Source organism: Cryptosporidium sp. chipmunk genotype I (genome assembly GCF_004936735.1).
Source record: "Cryptosporidium sp. chipmunk genotype I strain 37763 chromosome Unknown contig_4, whole genome shotgun sequence".
Classification (NCBI taxonomy): Eukaryota; Apicomplexa; class Conoidasida; order Eucoccidiorida; family Cryptosporidiidae; genus Cryptosporidium; species Cryptosporidium sp. chipmunk genotype I.
In genome coordinates this window covers 29,761-54,078 of record NW_027125605.1, presented here as the reverse complement: position 1 = coordinate 54,078, position 24,318 = coordinate 29,761, and the positions used below count along the sequence as shown (strand labels likewise).

At 34.0% G+C, this 24,318-nt stretch overlaps 12 protein-coding genes across 12 annotated transcripts; 5 read left to right on the top strand and 7 right to left on the bottom strand.

Moving 5' to 3' along the window:
* Positions 1-295: 295 nt before the first annotated feature.
* ELE39_003065 (uncharacterized protein) lies at positions 296-3,579 on the top strand (the record flags this gene model as incomplete). The annotated part of the gene is made up of 2 exons (XM_067346239.1): positions 296-666; positions 714-3,579. The coding sequence occupies 2 exons, from the start codon at positions 296-298 to the stop codon at positions 3,577-3,579; spliced, it is 3,237 nt and encodes a 1,078-aa protein (XP_067200765.1).
* Positions 3,580-3,635: 56 nt separating this feature from the next.
* ELE39_003064 (CTCL tumor antigen se2-1) lies at positions 3,636-5,200 on the bottom strand (the record flags this gene model as incomplete). The annotated part of the gene is made up of 3 exons (XM_067346238.1): positions 3,636-4,964; positions 5,030-5,108; positions 5,169-5,200. The coding sequence occupies 3 exons, from the start codon at positions 5,198-5,200 to the stop codon at positions 3,636-3,638; spliced, it is 1,440 nt and encodes a 479-aa protein (XP_067200764.1).
* Positions 5,201-5,525: 325 nt separating this feature from the next.
* Positions 5,526-6,722, bottom strand: ELE39_003063 (uncharacterized protein; the record flags this gene model as incomplete). The annotated part of the gene is made up of 1 exon (XM_067346237.1): positions 5,526-6,722. The coding sequence occupies one exon, from the start codon at positions 6,720-6,722 to the stop codon at positions 5,526-5,528; it is 1,197 nt and encodes a 398-aa protein (XP_067200763.1).
* Positions 6,723-7,608: 886 nt separating this feature from the next.
* Positions 7,609-11,043, top strand: ELE39_003062 (DEXDc+HELICc; the record flags this gene model as incomplete). Its single annotated transcript, XM_067346236.1, has 1 exon — positions 7,609-11,043. One exon carries the CDS (start codon positions 7,609-7,611, stop codon positions 11,041-11,043), a length of 3,435 nt encoding a protein of 1,144 aa, XP_067200762.1.
* Positions 11,044-11,207: 164 nt separating this feature from the next.
* ELE39_003061 (alveolin domain containing intermediate filament IMC3) lies at positions 11,208-11,675 on the bottom strand (the record flags this gene model as incomplete). The annotated part of the gene is made up of 1 exon (XM_067346235.1): positions 11,208-11,675. The coding sequence occupies one exon, from the start codon at positions 11,673-11,675 to the stop codon at positions 11,208-11,210; it is 468 nt and encodes a 155-aa protein (XP_067200761.1).
* A 1,239-nt stretch (positions 11,676-12,914) lies between these two features.
* ELE39_003060 (uncharacterized protein) lies at positions 12,915-13,277 on the top strand (the record flags this gene model as incomplete). Its single annotated transcript, XM_067346234.1, has 1 exon — positions 12,915-13,277. The coding sequence occupies one exon, from the start codon at positions 12,915-12,917 to the stop codon at positions 13,275-13,277; it is 363 nt and encodes a 120-aa protein (XP_067200760.1).
* A 96-nt stretch (positions 13,278-13,373) lies between these two features.
* On the bottom strand, positions 13,374-14,039 carry ELE39_003059 (hemolysin; the record flags this gene model as incomplete). The annotated part of the gene is made up of 1 exon (XM_067346233.1): positions 13,374-14,039. The coding sequence occupies one exon, from the start codon at positions 14,037-14,039 to the stop codon at positions 13,374-13,376; it is 666 nt and encodes a 221-aa protein (XP_067200759.1).
* Positions 14,040-16,088: 2,049 nt separating this feature from the next.
* On the bottom strand, positions 16,089-17,267 carry ELE39_003057 (inner membrane complex IMC3; the record flags this gene model as incomplete). The annotated part of the gene is made up of 1 exon (XM_067346231.1): positions 16,089-17,267. One exon carries the CDS (start codon positions 17,265-17,267, stop codon positions 16,089-16,091), a length of 1,179 nt encoding a protein of 392 aa, XP_067200757.1.
* Positions 17,268-18,342: 1,075 nt separating this feature from the next.
* ELE39_003056 (mitochondrial import inner membrane translocase subunit tim17) lies at positions 18,343-18,837 on the top strand (the record flags this gene model as incomplete). Its single annotated transcript, XM_067346230.1, has 1 exon — positions 18,343-18,837. One exon carries the CDS (start codon positions 18,343-18,345, stop codon positions 18,835-18,837), a length of 495 nt encoding a protein of 164 aa, XP_067200756.1.
* A 611-nt stretch (positions 18,838-19,448) lies between these two features.
* Positions 19,449-20,474, top strand: ELE39_003055 (ORF 73; the record flags this gene model as incomplete). Its single annotated transcript, XM_067346229.1, has 1 exon — positions 19,449-20,474. One exon carries the CDS (start codon positions 19,449-19,451, stop codon positions 20,472-20,474), a length of 1,026 nt encoding a protein of 341 aa, XP_067200755.1.
* Positions 20,475-20,812: 338 nt separating this feature from the next.
* Positions 20,813-21,331, bottom strand: ELE39_003054 (20k cyclophilin; the record flags this gene model as incomplete). Its single annotated transcript, XM_067346228.1, has 1 exon — positions 20,813-21,331. The coding sequence occupies one exon, from the start codon at positions 21,329-21,331 to the stop codon at positions 20,813-20,815; it is 519 nt and encodes a 172-aa protein (XP_067200754.1).
* Positions 21,332-21,709: 378 nt separating this feature from the next.
* Positions 21,710-24,010, bottom strand: ELE39_003053 (UBC domain containing; the record flags this gene model as incomplete). The annotated part of the gene is made up of 1 exon (XM_067346227.1): positions 21,710-24,010. One exon carries the CDS (start codon positions 24,008-24,010, stop codon positions 21,710-21,712), a length of 2,301 nt encoding a protein of 766 aa, XP_067200753.1.
* Positions 24,011-24,318: the final 308 nt, after the last annotated feature.

The window sequence follows — 24,318 nt, the reverse complement described above, 5'->3', positions numbered from 1 at the left end:
AATTGACCCTCTTTCAGTCCTATTCTCTCTTAGAAAAAATACATTAAAGTTTCTTCTTTACCCTCGGTACCTCTTAACAGTAATATTAGTGCAATTATGGCGCCAAACCATTTGGGCGCCAACTCCACTGAGTGCATTGCAGGTTTTTTAGTGATATTGGTGTATAGAATGCATGAAATAGAAAATTGGGTGTGTAATTTAATATAAGGAATAATTAAAGCTCATTTGGTTTTATAGAGGGGTTAAACAGTTGATTAGTAATACATGAAGTTAGAATTTTTAGTTTGATGATAAAATGGAAAAAGTAAAGTTAGTGGTGCCTTTAAGAAGACATGAGAATTCAGCACTCAGGCAACTAAATAATTATGATCCAGAAAAGTTAGAGAAAATTAAGGTTAAGGATGATATTAATCGACTAAACCATGTAAAAGAGTTAGCTAGTATTGATAATGATTTAAAAGACTTAGTTAGGAAGATTAAAGTTCGAAAGTATATCAGTTTGATATATCAAATCACTATTTTAAAGATTCACCTATCTAAGCTTTTAAGTAAAGTGAGGAGTACAAGGAAAGCTAGGATGTTGAATTTTCATATGGTTCAGCGTCACTTACATAAGAAGACTGATTTCCATTCTGGTTTGGTTCAAAATCAAAATTCATTATCCAAGTCACCAAATAAAATGGAATTGAAGATACTTCCAAGAAAACCAAAAGATCAAAGTTTTCACAAAGGGGGAGTATTGCTTCAAGAAATACTCCCCCAAATGAAAATTCTATGAGATCTTTTGTGGGAAATTTGAAAAAAGAGAAACAAAAGGTTATTGTTCAAATTGAGCCAATGATGCCAATTTGTATGGGCAAATTGAAAGATACTGATGAGTCTTGGAAATGCAGAAAATCTGAAGTTAGGAAGAAAAGACTCAGAAGAGTTGCTCATAACCAGTTCTTCTTTGCAAAAAGAAATGCATACAAAGTCCAAAGTAATCCTAAGAACTTAATAAACAAGAGAAATAGGCTTCTTGAAAATGTAAGACAGCTTCATATCCACGAAATTAAGACCAAAAACGAAAAAAAATTAAGAAAAAGTCTTCATATCAAACAAAAAGGGGAGTTCTTAAAAAGTATTCTCAAAATTAACAGGATTGAGTTAATTAGCAGAGGCGAAAAGGCTTTAAGGGAAGTCGTAAAAAAAGAAGTAGTAAAGGCAAAAAATACTCTAAAAATTCGTGAAGACAAGCTCGAGAAATTTAAGGATGATAAGCATCTTGTTGTTTCTGAAGCTACTAAAAGGAGGGCAGGGTACATGAAGAATGCTGAGAGATTTATCAAAGAAATGATAGATAATCTCCGCAAGAAAGGGATAAACAAACTAAGTATTGATTTCATTACCGAAAAGGGAAGCTTGGAAAAGGGAGTAATAGTCGATGTTAAAAAAAAGGAAGTCTTAGTGAAGAACTCTGAGATTATAAGGAATTTAATAAAGAAATCGAGTTACTCCAAATTTATTGGTAAGTTGTCTGGAAAAAAAGAAAATATTTCAATCAAGGCTGATCCGAAGTTTGAATCTGGCATCAGTCAGCCTTCCGAAACCTTTTCAAAAGTAAACATCAAAATGGAATTGGTTAAAAAAAAGGGGCCAATCAGGATGATGAAATTTGATAGTAATATTAGGTCTCCAATTGAGGCTAGAAGTCTATCAAAAGAATCAAAAATAGACGAGGGAAAACCCCTAAATATAATTAATTTCAGCAAAGAAAAGGGTAGTTTGGAGCTAATACCAAAATCTGACGTCCAGGTAAGGCCTCCAGCTATAGTTAAAGTTACTCCTAAAGTAAGTATTTCCACTAAAATAAACGAACCAAAATCTTTGGTTGATGGTTTGCCAACCGAGAATCAAATTCTTAAAGCTAAGACTGTTGAAACTCTAAAAAAAGACTCGTTAAATGCTAAAAGAGGTATCCCTTCCAAAGTTCTTGAAAAGAATAACACATCTTTATTTCGAAAACAACTAATTATAAAAAATACCAAGGTTTTGCCCGAGAACGACTCACTGAATATGGAAATACATGCAAAAGAGACCTCTAAAAAGGAGTTTATTGCAAAGCAAAATTCAAAGGAACTGGCTGGAATATTGAGTAAGGATACGCCAGCTTTAGAAGGAAAGTCAAAAAGCACTTTATTAAAAGCAATTGAGACGAAAAAAGGCGCTCCTGTAAGGAAGATGAGTGACATGCCAAATTCTGGAGATCAAGACCAAAATAAAGAGCTCACGAAGACACTATTAAAAAGTTTTTCAAAATCAGTAGTTACAAAACCACATATATTATCCAAGACTGATTTGTGTAAAAAAGGATTTCCAAATAAGCTGGGAAATGCGAAACTGACCATTATTCCTAAAAAGAAAGCTAATGAAATTCTTTCATACTCGAAAAGTGCTCCTAAGTCTCTTCCAGATGTCTTGGAAAAGGAAGATTACAATTTATTGATTTACGACTCAAATAAATATTGGTGCAGTAGACTCTATGATCTTTATAGGAGAATGAAGGGAGAAAGCTCTCAGGCAAATAGTGTTTCGAAAAAATGTTTAAAGAAGGAAAGAAGAAGACTTTCTACACAAAATGGGGCTGAGAAAAGAAGAATTAAGATATACACGAGGCTAAGAGTAATTAATGAAGCAGATTCTAAAGGAAGAAGGCAGATAAGATTATTATTAAAACCAGGAAGTGTGAAAAGATATGGAATTCCAGCATTGATGAGCTATTCTTATAGAAATACAAGCCAGGCTTTAAGCTCAAATACCGAGCAAAACTATTTAGTACAGAAGTTCTCTACAAATTATACAGATAAATCACATATTGAGTATATATTAGAAGACACTAATAGTTACGTTTTTGGGATACACAAACATCATGAACTGTTGTCTATAGCTAGGAACACTTTTAATGAGGATATTCAGTTCTGTAGGATGAGCAAATTGTCCAAATATGCATTAAAAACTAAAATGAGCGACCTTGAACAATTTGTTGAGGAGGTAATGGGAGAGATGATCATTAATGGAGATTTAAAGCAAGATTCACGTGAAAACATGTTGGAGAATAACATTATGAGACTCAGGTACTTAGTAAATACCGACAAGGAGGAGAAGCAAAGTCTCTCTGGTTGCAAAAGTAAAAGTAGAGACGAAACTAACCAGCTTTGGGACAAGCTGGTTTCTAGATTTGATTTAACCAGCGAACTGAGTTTTCCAAATAGAATTTCAAATGCTAAAAATCTCTGGATAGAAACTTCCAAGTTTATTTATGATGAAGAGATAGATTTCTTCAAGAAAGTTTATTATTTATCAGATCTACGAGACCTTGGGAATATTAATATCGATAATTCAATAATCGAAAGCATATTAAAATCAGCCAGAGTACCTTACGATAGTCAGGATTTCAAGTTTCCCTTTATTTTTTCAAAGGAGATTGGAAGTTCTAAGAATACAGGGTACTATAGGAGAGACTTTATTAGTTATGTAGGCAAATTGTCACCTTGGACTAAAATAGCTCTGATCCAAAAGAAAAAGAACAAACCAATATAATTATAAATTGCTGACAAATAGATTAATTAATTCAATAATACTAGCTCATTAAGTTTCTATTTAAGTGTACTGCAAAGTAACTTTCCAATGGATGATACGGGAATGTTTTCATTTCTTTGAAGTTCTCCGACAAAAATGTTGAAGAGTGCAATATCTTCATTATTAAGAGACTTTTCTGGGGCATTCTGACTTTGGGAACAAAGAGAAATCTCTTCAAGGCTTTTGCTCCCATCACATTGATTTCTGAGCTTTAATGAAAAGTCCAAAGCTCCCTTAGAGAAAAGTCCGTTATAAGATTGGTTAGCTTTTGTACAGTTTTCTTTGTCAATATTAATAGGTTCTAGATTAGAGCAATATACAAAATTCGGGTCCAAAAACTTGGAAAGTAAGGGAGAAGGATCTACTTTGAGTTTCAGTGTAGAACTGGGAGGCTCGGTCTTCAAGGTTTGAGCTTCATCAGATTCAGGTTTCTCAATCTTGACTAGACTTAGCAAATTCAGGACTTGTAACTCTCCTTGGACTTCTTCGTCTCTATCTTCTATAATGTGGCTATTGTTTCCTGAATTATCCGTATGGGCACCTTCTTTCAGATTCATTGTAACTGATTCGTGATCACAAAGCTGATCAGTTTGGTCTTCTGATGGACTATTCATGGAAAGTCTTCCAATCCACTTTACCACACTATCTCTTCTCTTCTTCCTTGTTCCCATTTGTTCTTGCAGCGTGTCACCCTCCTTTATATTTTGATAATTTTCTTTATCAGAGAAAATACTTTTACATGTACTTAGACGACGATTAATATGAGCATCCACCTGAATAGCTTGGTGGCTAGTCTCAGTTTTTTTGAGTGATATTTCAGTCTCAAGCCTTTGAGTTCTTTTTCTATATGCGTTCCACTTGATCTCCAAATTTTGTATTTCTTTATTCAAAGCTTCTTCATCTTTTCTTAATTGCTCAAGCTCTTCTAATAGTTGCTTTCTTGTGTTCTGTAAGATCTGTATGTCTTCTACTGTAACTTTCTTATCCAGGTATTCAGAATCAAATTTGGTGTCGCTCTTATTCATATTTTCAATGATGTTCGGAATGTTTGAAGCTTTTTTCGTAAACTCTTTTTCAAGGTTTCTACATTCTTCTGACAATTCTTTTATCTCAAATAATATAGACTCAATGGCTTTTCTTAGTCCTTCCTCTAACTCATTTAAAGTCGAGTCTAACTCATTTTGTTTTATATTTAACTCCTTTTCCTTTTCTGACAATCCTTCCTCCACTCTGAGCTTTTCTTGAGTATTTAGGAGAGTCTCCAAACCATTTTCAAGCATATAATCCAAAGCATTCACACATTCCTGAGCTTTACAAAAGGCCAGCTTCCATTTTTTTTTTCTTTCCTACATTTCACAGTTGAAAATTTGAAATCAAATGAATTTCGAGAAACTTCCACAGTGGAACTCACCTTAATATCGGTTGCATTAACAAGAATATCCGAATGATCTAAGATGGAGTTTTTCACGGGACAGCATTCCTGGACAGTTCTGGAATCATATGAGTAATAACATATTTTTGGGCCCAATCTGAAGCTAATTCTAACTTACCTGTATATTTCAGAAAAAGACTCAGAAATCATCTCGTGTAAAACGGATTCTATATTCTATTACTCAGTTGTTTACTTCCTTCTCAACTTGTCTGAAGATTTTAAATGATTTTCCGTTTTTTTTCTTATTCATGTGTGGGCTTGCAAACTAATTTATGCAGCGCGCATGTGGGCGGGAAAATGTTTCCATTATACTGTCTGGTATATTTAATAGTGGTAGAAGAAAAAAGTTAGTTTAGGCTATGAAGAAAAGGAGAAATGGGAAATAAAAAAAGTTAGAGATTTGTGAAATTAAGAAAGTTCTGCCTTGTACGGCGAAGTTAAAATAAAACTAATACCTGATATATGCAATGAATTATCAAAAAGTGGCGCCAGCTTTTCCAAGTTTTATTTCGGCATTAGATGGGCTATTGATTTGTTTAAGAAACCTAAACAAATTTACAGTATCCTGAATTATGTCTTTAGGGTTTACTATGCAGGTAAATCTGTAGATATAGAGTTTGATACTTTTGGATATTGAGGATGGGGATTGTGTTAAAGGTTTTGAATGGAAGTTTGATTTGTTTGTACAAGCTTGAGAAGGAAAGCTAGTATTATGTTTAAGATCGCTATCTTTTTCAGCAAATAAATCCTTTCTACTGGTGTTTTCACACTCGCAAAGGTTATCTGCGTTATGATTGTCTTGGATGTACCCTTGCCTGTTTTCAATATAGTTTTTGAAGTCTTTCTTGATTGTAAAGGCAATGCCATATATAATTGCGCATACTGTCATTTCTATCGTAAGGAGCCAGTTGTGAAGCTTAATAGCATAGTTTGGCTCGTTCGGGTAAATCCCAGAGTGGTTAAGAATAGAGAGTATGATAGATTGCCAAAAGCTCATGAAAATTATCAGTTTAATGCAAAAGAATTTAAGTACTGGTCTGATTGGCGCTAATTGTTCTGAAATCGAAATGTATAATAGAAACAGGGAGTACACTGAAAGAGAAACTGATATACTATTTAAAGCTGCAATGTATAGATATCCTCTCTTGAAGGAAAAGGATCCAGAACCATACAATCCTATAGATTCAAGAAAAAGTGAAATAAGCGCTGAAATTGGCTTCAAAATTACGAATTGAAGGACTCCTAACTTAATAAAGGAGTAGAATCTTGCGATCTTTAGACGATGATTCCCCGATTCATCTCCTCGGAGCCCACTCTCATTAATAGAAACTTCATCTAAGTTATCCCTCTTTTCGCAAAAGTAGTCCGGATAAATATCCATGATATTGACTGAAATTTCTTCTTCATTTGACTCAATACTTCCAGCTGTTGAAGCCAACCCAACAATACTCAGGGAGTGGTTGAAATGGTGATGAGGCCATATTTCGGCCTTAACCTTATTGCTCTCTAGTACTGACAAAATAACCTGATCGCCTCCCATGTAAAAAATTAAAAGTTGCAAAAATGAGAACATTACATATCCTTCATAGCAGTCTCTAACTATATTCAATGGAGTCGCATAGTCCACAAACAAATATGATATATATGATATTATCGCATATACTGGAATCATTGTTAAAATTCGACATATACATAGCTGCAGCTTAGGCTTACATAAGTTCAAATACTGGTGCATGATGTTGACCACAGAAATCATCAGTGTCAATAGCGTGGCAACACTGGAAACAACCCATTTCCATCTCATCGTTTTATTCTAAAAAACTCACTTTCTATTGAATTTTAGAAACATACCAACTTTTTACTTGGTTTACTCTGTCTCCCGAATATTAATTATCGGTTTGCACTCCTTGACAGTCAGAGGACTTTCCTCAAATATTTTAAATTTTATCTGATGATCTTTCGCCTCTTACCATTAATTTTTTAAAATGTATGTGTTTTAAGTATTGCTTTTATTTATTCCTTTATGCACTTATTAAGATTGACCACGCAATGGCGCCACATTTTGGCGGTATGTGCATATAGTAAGTTCAAGTTGAGAAAATATGAGAAAGTGGTGCGGAAAGCAAATGAAAAAGAATTAATGCCTTATTTTCTTTATATGAGAAGGTGTAGGTTTAGATTTTAGTTAGGATTATCACAAATTTTTTTGTGTAAGTCGAAGTTTTTGGTGGGGGTTTAGTTTATGTTTGTGTGCTTTTGAAAATAGCCAAGGTTGATATTTACTTAGATGCTCTGGAATTCGAAAGTCTAATTATTTGGAGTTAGAATAGAAGGAAAAATTCTATATTGTAATAGAATTCCTTTGTGTAAAATAATTTTTCAAATATTATCTATTAGTGTTGGAATTCTCAGCGGTGTAGTATTTTAATAGAAAAGTAAATATTATATATAGTCTTTATAAAAGTATATTTAAGTTCTTGGGCTTCTGAGCCAGAATTACACAAGATGTTGATTATTAATAGTTAGGAATAATTTTATAGTGTACTTTTAAAACGATTATGAATCAGGAATTAATTGAAATTCATGAAATAAAAGAATTATTGGATTTAGATGACAACCGGTTATTCAGCAAAATTCAGGAAGAAGATGAGTCCATGATAGAGGATTTAGCTGGAATGGGTGACTATTATGAAGATAGTGGGGCAGAGGATATTAATAATATTATTCAGGATTTGGAGGAGGAGATTATGAAAGATGAATTGATGGATTTTAACTTGGTTAGTGACGACGCAAGGATCCTAGCAAATCTTTTGAATGAAACAGGTGAAGTTTATACGGAGCCTAGTGATAATAAGTTTGCCATTCAAAATAAAGTGGAAAATGTTGGAAACCAGACGTGTAATTCTCTACAGAGTTTAGGAATAGACGAAAGGTTGGTAAGGTATTTCTCAGAAAAGGGCCTGAGGAGCCTTTATGACTGGCAGTACGAGTGTATTACACAGCCTGGAGTATTACAGGGGAGAAATTTGGTATATTCTGCTCCAACAAGTGGAGGTAAAACTTTTGTAAGTGAGCTGCTAATGTATAAAAGAGTCCTAGAGGGTCGAAGAGCAGCTTTAGTAGTTTTCCCATTTGTATCTTTGGTTTCAGAGAAGAAGGATGCCTACTATAAGGCTGGAGGAGAAGTATGCGGACTTAGAATAAGCGAATTTCACTATGGAAGTAAAAGCCCAGTTTTTGAAGAGTTTGACATTGGTGTTGCAACAATAGAAAAAGCAAATGTATTGATCAGTTATTATATTCAGCACGGAATTCTATTTAAGAAATTGGGAATTATTGTTGTGGATGAGTTACACTTACTTGGGGATGAGCAGAGAGGATATATACTGGAGGTGATGTTAACGAAGGTGAGACTTTTGAGTAAGTTACAAGGGGAGGGAAGATCAATTCAAATAGTAGGAATGAGTGCAACATTACCAAATCTGAAGGATATTGGTCTCTGGCTAGACGCGGTAGTGTACCAGAGTGATTTTCGTCCAGTTCCACTCAGGGAACATATAGTAATCAAAAGCAAAGCATATCTCAAACCAGGAAAGGATCAAAACAAAAGTACATTAGGGTCTTCTGTAGAAGACACATTAAGCAGAGTAATGAGTTGGGATTCACATCAGATTAATTCTAAATTTGATTCGACGGATTTTGACATTGAGCAGATTGGCTCCAGCAGATGGAAATACCCAATAGTGGATATGAATGACCTGTTGGTAATAGGATGGGAGGCTTTGAAAAAAGGAGAAAGTGTACTCGTATTCTGTCCTTCAAAGTATTCCGTTGAGTCTACGGCTTTGTTTTTTGCTAAATGCATTAAAAAACAGTTTTGTGAAGGAGTTGATATAGGAAGTTGTTCTAATAGGCAACAAATGATGCGGTGTTTAAAATCTGTTGATAGGCAGAGACTTCTGATGGCTGAAGAAATTAGGCAGAACTCCTCTCTTTCAAAAAGACCAACTCAAAACAACAACTTTCTGATTGAGTGTGTAGTCAGAGGGATAGGATTTCACCACTCCGGTTTATCTCATGTAGAACGAAGAATAGTTGAGAGAGGTTACAGAAATGGTACCTTATCTTTACTAGCAGCAACTTCAACTTTAGCAGCCGGGGTGAATCTTCCTTCAAAGAGAGTCATCTTCAGAGGAATCAATATTGGAAAGTCTTTTTTGACGTGTGTTGACTACAAACAAATGTCAGGGAGAGCCGGAAGAACTGGCCAAAAGGGAGCTTTTGGTGAAAGCTTTATTTTAGTGAATGAGACTCCATCACAACCAGGGAAGGAAGTTAGTGAGGAGGTTGAAAGTGCATTAGGGCTTATTACTGCTGATATGAAACCGTTGATGAGTTCTTTCTTTACTAACTCTAATGGAATTACCAGATTAATCTTGGAAATTCTTGCAGTTCTATTTGAGCTTGATCAGAGTATATCTGGAAATAATAAGGATAAGAGTCCAGATAACGGATCATATACTGGCTCTATACTGGACCTACTAACAGAGTCCACTTTAATGTCTTACCAAACTAAGCTTTACAGTGACTTATCTCATGAATATCTCAAAAATATTGATGCATTAGAAAGAGCTCTAAGTTATTTGCTTGAAAAGAAGATGATAATGAATAGGGAGAGAAAAACAAACCAAATTTCAATAGGAGGTTATACTCTAAATTGCTGCTGTACTTCATTGGGAAAAGCTATAGTTTCTTCAGGTTTATCTCCTTCCATGGGTTTAGAACTATATAATGAGCTTAAAAGAAATATGGAATCAACTTTCTTAGAAGATTTGACTTTTATGTCATACTTGGTGACTCCTTTTCCTCCAAGTGAAGCTTCAAATGGATCCAAACCAACATCTAATAGCATTCAACCATTCTTTAGATTGGATTGGAAAGTCCTTTATGATAACATTAAGGAAACGCCTATTTTGGAGCGCCACTCATTGATCAGACTTGGTTTTGACTTGGAGCAGATTTCTTGGGCCTCTCAGCTATGCGAGGATAATCTTCCTCCTAAGCTTAAAGAACCAGAATTTCTGAGAAGGCACCAAAGATTATTTGCATCGCAGATTCTTAAGTCAGTTTTGAGTGGATTACCAGTTGAAATTATTCTTTCAAAGTTCAAGTTCCTATCCGTTAGAGATCTCCAACAGCTTCATACAGGCGTTTTATCAATGTGCATTTCGTGTATATCATTTTGTCAGAATATGAATTGGTCCAATATGCAGATTGTTTTTCAAAGTTACCTTAGACAACTCCAAACAATTACACTATTAGAAGAGTATTCTGGAACATTGACTAAAGATCAAAACTTGGAGAAAACTGCCAAAAAGCTGATTTCCGGAGTGAAAGGTTTGTCAATCTTGTCAGCCTTAGAGCTTAGATCAACACTTTCTGTAAAGACCCCTAATCAATTTTTAATGGTCCCGAGGAAGATTCTCGCACAAAGTATCAATAGCAGAGTATACTCAGGAGGAACCAAAACCTTGAAGTTCGTGAATCATTTTATAAACAAAGTCTTCACTGACATCCAAAATTCCAAGAAGGTTCCAATATATAATAGGTCTTTGGGAATTTCTAGTATTTCTCCAGATTTGCTCTTTCAAAATGCTCATCTTAGCCCAGATCTCAAACAAGATGAGAACTTAAACCTTCTGAATTTTAGTGAAAAACAGTTAAGTGAGATTGAAACTAATTGCATTCTAGAGGCTTTATTAGAATGCGAATCATCAAACCAAAATTCCAAGCCGGACGATGATGATCTCATATCTTACATAAGTAAGGAATTGTCTGTATTAACGGAATGTGATGTAAGCAATTTCGATCTGGAGAGTGATGAAGAGATTTTAGGTATGCTGCAAGACGGCATTCAAGACAACATTGACTGGGAAGAAAGACTTTTGCTTTGGTCAACTCCCCTACAGCAATCCCAAGATTGGGAGTCATAAGGCATTGTAAAACAAGCCAATATACACCATGATGATAAAATAGTAAATATGAAAAAAAATTAAACCCTTAAGTTCCATTTTTATTATTTTTTTAATCATAGCTATAAATCTAAATCTAACCTTAATAGAAAGTTAAGAACTTCTGGTATTTACAATGAATTACTTTATCTAGCAGAATCCTCAGGTTGTGGAATACTTGTTTCTGTTCCAATATCGGAATGAGGAATGGTATTGGTTTGATTAGTTTGAGAAAGATTAACAACATTGCATGTCGAATGGATTGTGGCGATATCAGGAGTTCCGTCTTCAAACATTGGGATTCCCGAGACCTGTGGGAACGGAGGGATAAGCATCTGATCAACTGGAGCACCCTTCTTAAGGAACTCTTCAAACGAAATGACTCCATTTCTAGTTACAATGGTTGTACCTGTAGATGCGAATCTAACTTTGCCAATTTGAGGGGTGGAGTTTACACTCAATGCAGGATCTGCTCCATTATCAGTTGACTGGGGAGCTGAGCAACAGTTCAAGATTGATGTAGAAGGAGCTGCAGCATCATTTTGGGGCAATACTACAGATGGTGGTGCAACCATAGATGCAAATTGAGGCATCGGGATATTTTGATCTGACATAATTACTTCTGATTAGACTCCTATATTTAATATATATTTAAAAAAATGGTTATATACTAATTTTTTTCTGCTTGATTTTCATACAAGTTCGACAACCCTTTGATTTCTTTAGAAGGGCTACTCGTATTTGGTTGTAAAAAAAACTGTAAATAACTCTCTTTCTCTCAGATTTAATATTTTATCTAACTAGAAAATCGCCAGTTCTAATTTCTGATAAACTAGCTTTCTGTTGCCGTTTCCTTGTTTTCGGCTTTACACATCTACCCCATTATTGTACATGGGAAAGACATGCAGCCACGTATCCCAAGGATTCCAAGCTACAATATTAATATGGAAATGCAGTTGCGCGCCTTTGCGTACATATAAAAAAACTGAGAGAATCACCAGGTAGAAAAATGATAAAAGATGCTAGCAAAAAAAATTAATAATATTTCAGATTGGATTTAGATAGATATCTTAGAATAGAAGCGTTTAGTTTGAGATGCTTAACTCAGGTCGTAATACAGCGGTTCAAGCTCACACCAGGTTAATTCGTTTATATTAATGAGAGAAAAGAGCGAGTACTTCGCTGAATTCGATGGTCATGTAATCCTTTCTTATTCGACTCTTTAATTATTGTATTTAATTTATCAAAAAAAAAATCATTAATTTTTTTTTGTGTGCAGACCTGTTATTTTAGACTCGGAATTTCGATATAATTTTTATATCGTTGGGACATTGACTAAAATAGTTGGCGGGAAAATGGTTGTATCCGAATTTATTACAGTTTAAGTTTGGAGCAAATAAGGTAGTAAGGATGCTACTATATTTAGTTATGAATGTAACTGCAAAAAATAATAGTTGAAACAATTAAATAGAAATATTTTAATGAATATATTATCAGACAGAAACTTGGCCAGTAAATCAGCTTGCCTTGATAGCTCAGTTGGGAGAGCGTGAGACTGAAGATCTCAAGGTCCCCGTTTCGATCACGGGTCAAGGCACTTTTTCACCCCCGAGCTAAAATTTTTGAAATAGTAAAGTTTGCCATTAGTTTTTTATTTTGAATATTTGCTTATTAAAAATATTTACTTAATTTATAAGTAACATTAATTAATTAATTAACCTCTGAGCCCTATATAGTAAACAAACAGTTGTAATCAGTCAAAATATTTATATTAGTAGGTAGTCATACAAAAGATTGAATTTTATTAGTTGAACTGAATATTATAAAGGACCCAAACAATACTTATTTTAAGAATGGAAGTTAATCAGAGAAAACATGTGGAAATGACCAAATATGCGAAGGAGTACAAAGAAAAAGTACATAAAGGGCCGTCTTTATCCCGAAAAAATTTTGGATTTTCATTTCCCAAGTCATTCAAAACAAAAAGTGGATTACCTTTGAAACCAGTTTTTCTTTCATTTTTTCTTTTCATAGTTGGAACTTTTTTTTTTTATATGGGAACGACTTTGTTCCTTTCAAAAAAGTATTCTGATTCAGCACCATCTTTGATCTTGGGAATACTTTGTATCATTCCAGGCAGTTACTATTCCTTTTCAATATTACAAATTTTAAGAGGAGTATCTGGGTATTCTTTTGAACAACTCGATATTTCTTGATACCATAATATTCCGACATATTTTTCAAAAATGATTTGTTCCTTAATAATTTTGACTGTTAAAAAAAGTAGTAGTAATTATAATCTAAAAGCAAATTTACTTAATTTGGTCAATATTAAAGTTGATGTATTTTTCAAAGTAGGGTAATTGCGTATATTGCTCTAAATCAACAAGAGGAATATCTCCATTTTCAATCCCATTTTCAATTTCAGAAAGACCATTGATATTACTAATTATTTCATTAGAAGAAAGTCTTTCAAGTTTTTGTCCAATTGGGAATATTGAATTAGAAGGTTTCTTGCCAAAACCAAAAAAACCACTATTCATTCTTTCAAAAGATGGATAATTTTTCAAAGGATCAACAGTGATTGGACTATCTCTTCTTTCATATGGGAAAAGCTCCAAAGAACCTGAATTAGTAGGAGTGAATGAATTACTTGCACTCCATCCCATATCATGACTCATTCTGTAATGCTCAATGGTTTTTTCAAGATCACCTACAGGGGATGAATAGTTATAAAGTTGTTTTGTATCCACTAGTGAATTCGTTCCTTGATTCATAACTTCTGGGTTTGAGTAATATGCAGTTGGATATTCTGGTATAAAACTTGGGGCGCCTATATTTGTGTTATTTTCACCGAAGTTTAAGGCTGACCTACAAGGCATTCTTTTATGCTTGTACATATTAGAGAATTCATTAAGTGGCTCCGGACATTTTGATTCTGTTCTTTCACCTTGATCCAAGTCTATTTTTGGGTTCATTTCACCTTATTGTTTTATTTAATTAGTTTTAATTCTAAGTGAGAACGACAGGGTTAATCTATAATATATTTATTTTAAATTATTTCTCCCCCTATTTTATAATTTCAATAGTTCATCATTTATTTACTCTGTAAATCTATTTTGACTAAATAAAAAAAAACTTTACCCTTGTTTTCAGGCTTACACAAAAACTATTTATAATAGTTTATTGTCTCTCTTTTACTTGTATTCTCAGTAATTAACAGGTTCTTTTTAAATTTCCCGTTGTTAAGTACTTTATTTTAAATGCATAATTTTTCTTATATTTAGATCCGTTTTTTATTAAAATTATTAAGTACCCGATACTATCATTTATCTATTAACATAAAATCAGGCGCGCACAGACATGACGTTGACAGATTTATAATACAATATTAATGTACGTATACATAAAGAAAATATCAAAGTTGTGTAAAATGTTTGTTTTAGCTCTGTGTGTATGCACTTTAGTGTTATTAGATAGATAATGAGGGGCTTTAGTGGTTTAGTGTGGCAGACAGATACGATTAATTTTGACGGCTAATTCGCTGCAATGTAAATGCTGTGTAATTCATCAGTATTTGCATTTTGCATTAAAATAAACTGCAAATATTCTTGTGGGAAGGCCTGATAAATTTTTCTCTCTTTCCACAAAAGATCCCTGCACATATTCTGAATATGGCATTATATTGTGACTATTGCAAGAATCCAAAAAAGCATCCTTAAAAGAGTTGTGGCAAAATATGTTTTTTTGAGGTTTTCAATCATCTCTAATTTCCTTCTTTTAGTCGGTTGATTGTGGTGTATTTTTGTAACTGACTACAAATGTTCTAGCAGAGTTTATAATAACAATATTATGGCATAACTGTTTTTTTTTCTTCATTCTTAATAGGGTTAATCTTTAAGAATGTACTTATGGTTATCACTACATTTTTTTTTAAATAAGTAAATGCCTATTATTTAATATGGGTAATCCAACTAACTTTGCAAGTTATTATATTTGTAGCTAGTTTGAATTTGATTCTTACCGTTATTCTCTATTTGTATTTGAAGAGCCTTAAACCTTGATTAATTGGAGTACGAATGAATCTTAGAATGGCCATTTTCTTCTAATATATGAAGTTGAAACCTACAGTCCAAACGAAGACATTACACTTAAATATTATTCTAAGAAAATATTAAGGTATATTTATATTTCGATTATTGTTTACTTAGGGCAAATTGCACTTTCTAATTTGATATCAATATCGTTTGGTCCAATTAATAATTCAATCATACATTCTACTTGAAAAATTAGTAAAATGGAGAATCTTGAAACGAGTATTAAAGAAGTTAAATTAATACTATAATTTTAATAGTCCATTTATTCTAATGTATGATTTTAAAGTAAAAAACTTGCACAATTCATTAGGTTTTGCATGCATGCATGATTTATGGTCTAAACTTAAAAAAAATAAGTTAAAAGCGGCATTGTGCAATAAAAATATATTTATGGATTTATTTTTACATATTCTGTTTAAATGTTTTGCTTGAAAAAAGATTTGATGTTTTATTAAGTATGAGTTTTAGTGGTAGCGATGAGACTTTGAGTGAAACCGTCTCACCACTAAATGGAATTTTTTGTGAGATTGAGTGAGTAAAAAATGATTGAGTTTTGCGAGTTTTATTTGTTTTATCAACGTTGAAATTTTAGTGTTGTAATTTGTTTGAGTAAATAACCTTTAATTTTCAAAGTTTAAGCTATTTCCCTATCTATGTCGATTTACCCTTAAACTAGAAGTTCGTTTGCATGGAGAGCAAAGACTAGTTTACCACTGAAAACACGGAGACGAATGAATACATAAAAAATAGAAAATTATTACTCCTATTATGATTCAGTGACAAAACTTAGTGCCGAGCTAAAATTAGGAAAAATTGATGGTAGCAAAACATTATTCTTGGCTCAACAGCAATAAATAATAGTTAATTATTATTTATATTCATTATAATTATATTAAATAGAATGATAATATATTAGTGTGTCACTATAAATTACTGCTGAGGAGGGAATTGATATGGAAACTGATGTCGTTGATTATGGGGGTATTGGATTTGATTAACGTTAACTCCATTGAGAAGATGTTGTGGTTGTTGTTGTGGAGGATTAAATGGTATAGGTGTCTTTCCTGGGATATGTGCAGTATTGCCAGAGTTCAACATATGAGGAGACATTCCGACACCCTGAGGGAGTGGGAAGGCTGCATAAGAATTAGCCAAGGGGATCATTTGAGGAATTACGCCAGGTTGTGGTTGCGGCAACATATGGTATGGAGGGATTGCAGGATGCGATGGTAATCCATCGGATGCAACATCTTCAGGATCGTTTGCGCCATACATTGGCGGAGGCATCGATAGTAAAGGAGCACTAGTTGGAGCAGATCCAGGACCTCCCATCATGAAGGGTGGTTGTGATTGAGGTGGAATAGGTGGGATAGACTGGTTAAGCATATTCTCATCATACATCATTCCAGGATGGAACGGAATTTCAACAAGCTTTTCAACATATCTTGGAACAACAAAAGGTACTTCAACGTCTTTGTAGTATGGGACTTGACGATAAACTTTTTGTGGAACTTCCAAAAGACGTTCTTCAATAACTGGGCGAGAAAGCTCAACAGTTCTTTCAACAATATATGGTTTTGGGACTGGGACAATTCTTGGAGGATAAGCAATGGGGACCTCAACAGGAACCTCGACAAATTTGACACCTTGAGGAACCTCAATAACTTTCTCTTCAACAGTAGCTGTATAGCGAGGAATTTCAACTTCCCTAACAACATCTTTTGGGACTGGAATAATTTTCTCAACTACAACTTTTTGTGGCACTTCCACAAATTTATGTTCATATTGAATTTGTGGAACCTCGATAATTCTCTCTTGCACTTCCCTTCTAGCAACAATGACCTCACGTTCTTCAAGAACCGGAGCTGCAACAAACTTTTCAGGAATCTGGTTTCTTACATCGTCAGGTAATGGGATTGGACCTAAACTGGTCATTACATAAGGTTGCCCTGCCTTGACAAGCTCCTCAGCTTTCTTTGAGAGGGTCGCCTTGATAGACGCCATAGTTCTTACATCTGGTTCATTTGAGAACTGTGGAGGTAAACTATATGAGGATGACGGTGGTTGTTGAGAGGCTGAAATATCTTCAGATACTGGTACCTCTGCCATTTCTTTTTACTATCTTTTAATTTACTCCTTTTGCGGCAGTTGGATAAATATGATTTACAATAAATCCTAAAATGTTAAATATCTGCGGTTATAAGACACTTGGGTATTGTTTGAATTGTCCTTGCAAGTTCTCAGGTAAATTGATGCTGATCTAGATTTAATTTACTACTTTATTTATTTTTTCATTAAATCCATCAAGATCTCACACACAATCTCTTTGTAAACAATCTACCTGCTTTATTTATGCAAACCTAAACCATCTTTTATTTTTTTTCATTATACGTATTCTTCACTTTATTTCATATACCCCCTAATTAATAAATTTTACATGTTCCCACTCTATACGCACATGCCCGCCACGTCTCCACTGCCGCCACAGTTGTCACACTTCACCCGCCAAATATTGCCGCCCAACGTACAATAATTAATTAGTAACTAAGTAACTTATAAGGAAATCAGATAGTAAATAATTAGATAATGTATAGGTATGAACAATAATGTAAAAAATACCGGTAATCATATCAAAAAGGGGATAGTCTTTAAGAGGACCGACCCGGATTTGAACCAGGGACCAGACGATCTGCAGTCGCCTGCTCTACCACTGAGCTATCGATCCGTACACATACCTGCTACTTTTAATTTAATATTAATACTATAAAGTGGGTATTTTTGATGAGAAGTATATCATGTAATTGAATTATGTTTTCTTAATTTTTTGAATTAATCTAAAACATTTTTCAAACAAAAACAATTTATTTTAAATAGAGTAAATGTTAAAAAAATTAATTATAAAAGTGTCAATAGTAGAATCCTCTAATATTATGAAATTCAAAAATTCAATATTTTTGCTCTGATAGACTTAATTTGTTTTGCCCGGCATTAGTTTGGCAATTTTATTTGGTACCAAATATTTACTTTATTATAAATATCAATAAATAAATACAAAATATAAATATATTTATTTATTTAATTTATATTTAAAGATTTTACTAAATTGAGGAATTAAATTTTACGACTATGAATTTATTTTAAGTTAGTAATTCGAAATATATGTCTACAGATTGTATCTTTTATCATGAGCGATTATACCAGAGAACCTTTTCCGGGTAGAGTATTTGAAGACCTTGGTGGAGCTTTCAGTATGGGGTGTATTGGTGGGTTTGTTACAAATTTTTTCAAAGGTATGAAGTACTCCTCAACCAAGATGGAGATGTTTTCGAGTGGCATGCTTTTTGCCAGAAGAGCAGCTCCTTCGCTTGGCACCAGCTTTGCTTTATGGGGAGGAACATTTTCTTGCTTTGATTGTCTTATGACCAAATTAAGAGGCAAGGAAGATCATTGGAATGCAATTTTTTCAGGAACTGCAACTGGTGGACTGCTAGCTATAAGAGGAGGTCTTAAGACTTCATTAAAGAGCGCAATGGTTGGAGGAATCCTTTTAACTATTATTGAATCAGTTTCCATTGGTATTAACAGAAAGTCAATTCAAACACCAAGACAGCAGTTTAAAGAATACCAAAGGTTTGTCCAGATGTCTGAAAATCAAGAAAAAAATTCAAGATCTAATTAAACCTTTCAGAGTTCAAGTAGTACTTTTTTGATACTCTGAATTTATATATATTTATATATTACTAGCTAAAATGACTTTTACATAGGAATTATTAATTGTTATAGATTTCCCCGAAGTAACTTTCTCATTGGAAATGTTTTAGTTTTTCCACCCGACTTTTTTCTTAATTTAAGTTATATAGTATATTTTTGATCTATCCCTGGTCCAAATACAAATAATCACGAATATTACTTAACTACTTTTAGATTCATAATGGCAAAAATTCCCATTGGAAGAGTACAAAACTAATGATTAAACCAAATGGCCCATCTCGCCGTTACATTAAAGAATTTTTCCATAAAACATTTAACCTTCGGATTGTCACTTGTATTAGGAAAAACCACATTTTTTTTCAAATTCAAATTTGTACAGAAAAGGCGGGCTACTTGTGGACTAATATTTAGTAAATATTAAAGACCATAAAGGTACGGAACAGATTTTGAAGCATGATAAAACGGAAAAACATGCGAATTTGAAAATATTTACAAGATTCAGTAAAGAAAAAATAAAAATTGATTACATATTTGAGATATTTAGTAGAAAGGTCATAGTTTGGAGAGACCAAAACGGGAATGAGTTTGCTATCAATTCAGAAACTCCAGGGCACACTGGAATTAGGAATAGCAACAATTGAGAATTCAACTAGGAAGTTAGTAGAAAATGAAACTCGAAAATTTGAAGCATATATTGATATTTTGAGGGATCAGATGATGGGTATGGGAGAATTGGAACATGAAAATGAAATCTTGCAAGAGGAGGTTGCGAAAATAACAGAACAATTAAGCTTGAGAGAATTGGATATGGAGTCCAAGGAAAAAAAGATTTTTGAACTTGAAAAGTGTGCAAGAGATATTCAGGAGATGAATAAGGATTATGAAAAGGAGTTGGGTGAGCTTAAAAAGGAAAAGAATGATTTAAGAGCTCAATTAAATGAGATGAATGTTCAGATTGAAAAGTTAATGAGTGAAAGAATTACTTCTGGAAAAGCAGTCCAGAGTAGTGATGAAAAACAAAATACGTCAAAAGGCAAGTCCAAGAAAAGGACACAAGAAGAACATGGAAATGAGAATACTTCAACTAATAAAGTTTTTCAAGAAGCTCCCACGTTGAAGAAGAGTCGTTTAAGGCGTCCACAAAATGAAGACAGTTCAGAATCTAAAAAGAGTATTGGTAAAGATGCGGATGCTATTATTCAAGATGACAAGCCCGATATAGAAGAAAATCCTTTGAAGGATGTTTTAGGCAAGACTAATTTAGGTAGATTAAGAGCTCCTTTACTTAGAAGTCGTGTTGTGAAAGCGGCTGAAGCTGCAAATCCAGAAGTTGAAAATGTCCCCGAGTTGAAGACTCTTGAGAAAGAGAAGTCAGGACCAGGGAGGTTGAAGAAATCATCAGCATCCGTAGACTCAAAGAAATCAGGTAAAAAAACTAGCAAAGTGGCAAAAATTGCTAAGATTCCTCACTACGACGAGAATATATTAAATTCCATGAAGGTTGTTGAGTTAAAAGATGTTTGCAGTAAACTTCAATTGGAAATAAATCAGAGGGCAAGAAAGTCAGATTTGATCCAATTAATTCTCTCTTTTCAAGGAGAGTAATTCCAATTCGAGATTGGTATTTTACTTAAGTAGATACGGGAGGAAGTCAACGGCTTCCGAAGATCCATGAAAACAACAAGCAAGGATCTATACATGGCACATTCCGACAAAAGGAAGCACAAGTTTGGAACAAAACAAGTTGAGAAAACATATTTTCTATATAATTAATTACAAGCCTTGCCAGGAAAGAAGTGGAATGAAACAGGGAATAAGAGTTCTTATAGTTTAGCAAAGAAGTCACAAGAATGAAATGAAGCCAAAATAACTTAAGATTTAGATGTTCTAGAATACATGGCCTTCAAAAAAGATACCAAAGGTGCGTCAAAACCCTTAATTACTTAAGAGAGGACTCCAGAGGCAGTGATACATACAGACTTGGTTGGTTTTCCATTTTGAGAACCACATTTCTCAATACTTTTTACTACTTCCGTACCTTCCAAGACCTTGCCAAATACAACATGCTTTCCGTCCAACCATGGGCATGGAACAGTGGTGATGAAGAATTGGGATCCATTAGTGTTTGGACCAGCATTAGCCATGGAAAGAAGGAATGGTGCATCGTGAGTGTAAGTGAAGTTTTCATCTCTGAACTTAGAGCCATAGATTGACTCACCACCAGTACCGTCTCCACGAGTAAAATCACCACCTTGGATCATGAATTGTGGAATGATACGATGAAAGAATGATCCAGTGTAACAGAGAGGCTTTCCTGACTGTCCCATTCCCTTTTCTCCAGTGCAAAGTGCTCTGAAGTTTTCAGCCGTTATAGGTACTTTATCTGCGAACAACTCCATAGTGATGCGACCGGCTGGGGTTTGGCCGATTGAGATATCTAAGTATACAACTGGGTTCGGCATTCTTGATAAAATTGAAAAAAAAAATTGTCTAAAACTCAAAAAATTTGACAAGAATTAGTTTTTATAAAAAATAGAATAACTAAAAATTATGAGACATGAGTTGAGTTTATTTGTTTGTGTATTTGTTTCTAATAGTACAATTTCTAGTAGTACTAATACTAGTACTACTACCGCAACTGCCTCCGCTTCTAATGCACTTTTGTTTTTATTAATTCAAGCTTTGAAATATTATAAGGAATTCTACCCCCCCACTATACGTAATTGGGCGCCTTGAGGCGCTCAAAGCCGGCGCTCGATTGGTATTTAGGTTTGCATGTTATTTTGTCGAATTTAAGTATAAGACAAAAATGATTGGAATTAAGTAGATCTGAGAGAAAGTTATTCAAATTCACGAACGCTGAATTCATCACTACTGGATTCATAAAGACTTATATAATTTTGATCAAAATGTATTTGGCTTGGAAACAAAGAGTTGGGATGTTCACTTTGCAGAGAGTCTTTATGATTGGATGGCTGGATAATTTGCATATAACGATATGAGTTTGGTATTTCATCAAAATTGTTGGCGCCTTTGTCAAGATGGTTATTATCTTCAGTATCAGAGGAAGTGTCGAGGTTAATTAGTCGTGCATGGGTAGGAAAAGATTCTTGGATGGGTGGAATTTCTCGTATTGGTGAAATTTCTTGGATGGGTGAAGGTTCTTTGATAGGAGAGATCCCTTGAATGTGTGGAGTTTCTTGTGAAGGAGGAATTTCCTGGATGAGTGGGATTTCTTGTGCTGGAGATTTTTCTTGTGTGTGTAAGGTACCTTCAATGGGTGGAATTTCTTGAATTGGAGGAATTTCGTGTATGTGTGGAGCTTCCATAAAATGCTGATTACCTTGGTTTGGTTGAGTTTCCTGTATAGGGTGGAGAGCTCTTTTTTCTTGGATGTCCTGTATGTCTTGTATGTGTGGGGTTCCGACTGCATGAGGCTCTGGTTGACATAACCCGTATTTGGAAGAGTTTTCTGGAGAGTATTCCTCGAGGTGATTATAAAAGGTATCATTTCGGAAATCTTCATCACTGCTATTGACCTTGCTTGGCTTACCTGCGTCGGAGTTTAAAATGTGTTTAACAACAGGACTAATTAGTATATCTTGCATTTGTTTAACCAGTGAAGATGATTCTTGGATGTATCTCTCATCCGTTTCAGAAAGAAAAGAAGACTGTTCAATAAGTTTGGTGCATATTACAACCCATCTCTGTATAATTTCGGACGAAAGATACATATGGTTTTCAGTTATTGCTTGTTGATATTTCTTATTTAGGTTGGAGAGACAGCCAAATTCAAAATAGGAGTTCCATTTTGGATTATGGCAGTTTTGTGGAAAGTTTGAATCCAATTTGACAACTTTTTCCCTCAAATTTGTAGCAAAGGAATGGCAGCAAGAGCTTTCATGATTAGCTTTGCTAGTATGAAACTTTAGTTCTATAATGATAGGCCTAGTTGAGTCTTTAGGCGTTTGTATTAACTCTTCATTTTGATAAAACGAAACTGATGATTTCTCAAAAAGGAAGTCGTATCCTAGAACTAAAACTAGGCATTCTGAATATTCGAGTTTACTTAGTTTATCTGAAATGTATTCTGGGAGAGTACCCTGGTTTCCGAAAATGAGTTTGCCATCACAATCAATAATGTGACTTATAGCAGATAAATATAACCAATATGCTACATTGCCTTGTAGAGTGGAGTCGGATATAATTTCATCCGAAGAAGAAGAGGTTTTTGAGGGGTTCTTAGCTTGGATTATCCCATTTTGTTGGGTTTTTTGGCAAACTTCTAAAACTAGCATAGTAGAGTCGAATAGCATCACATTCGTGCTATTGAATACAAAGTCGATATTAATATATGGCTTTTCAATTCTCCAATTCATCGTTTCTCGTCTAAGTCCTCTGGTATTTAAAGGGATCGGGATGAATGATGAAATCAGATTTCTTCCTTTTTGGGATATCACATTTTGCCCCTTAATAGAGTTGTTTTCAAAAATGCGTTTAAAAACTTCATCCTCAAAGATGATCTTGGTTCCGAGAATTGGATATACCAAAGAGTTATAGCATTGGTAATTAAATGATATGGGGTTTCTAAAGCTTCCTAGAAACATATCAGAAGGACCTACAACTGCAATGTGAGTGTTATAACTTTTTAAAAACTTTACAATAGACTCAACAATGGCCAGTAGATTAATACTTGGAGACCATTCATGAAGGATTTCTGCAGTAAAGCTACGCCCATCACTTAGGCTTGGGAAACAAAATGTACTTGGAAAAGTAATATCTGGGGGACTAAATGGAAAGTCTTTATATAATATTATTTGTACAGGAATTTCATTACTAAGAAAAGTATCCACATCTTCTATCATAATTGAAATGTCAATTAGAACATAATTCTTCCTATTTTCCTTATCATACATAATTACATTATTGACATGAAAATGACAATATTGTGTATGGTAACGGGTTTTTTCAAATGTCATAGCGTCCCTACATTTTTCCAATTTGCATTGGTTTAACTTGAGTTGCTCTATTTCATTTTTAATTCGATTTTTGTGAATATCATCCAATCCAGTTCCCGGATCTCCACCTCCTTTTAATATAGAAACACCCGTGTTAATTACACCATATAAGCCATTAATCATTTCTAATTTCACTATTCACAAATTTGATCGAAATAAGCAAAGTATTTCAGTTAAGCTATAAGAGTAGTTAGGTGCTATTCTAGCGACTTAGTCCTTACCATGAAGAGTTTTAATTCCACCCACAAATTTTTTTTACTTAACTCAAATTATATTATTCAGTTTTCGCGTTTTTTCTCCTCATCATCACTGCATGGGTCATGTTGGCGCCAAGCCGAAAAAAGCTTTTAAATTATAAAGGTCAATACAAAAGTTGATTAGACAGTGACTAATAAGTTAGTTATTTATGAACTGGGGTAAGAAATGATTTA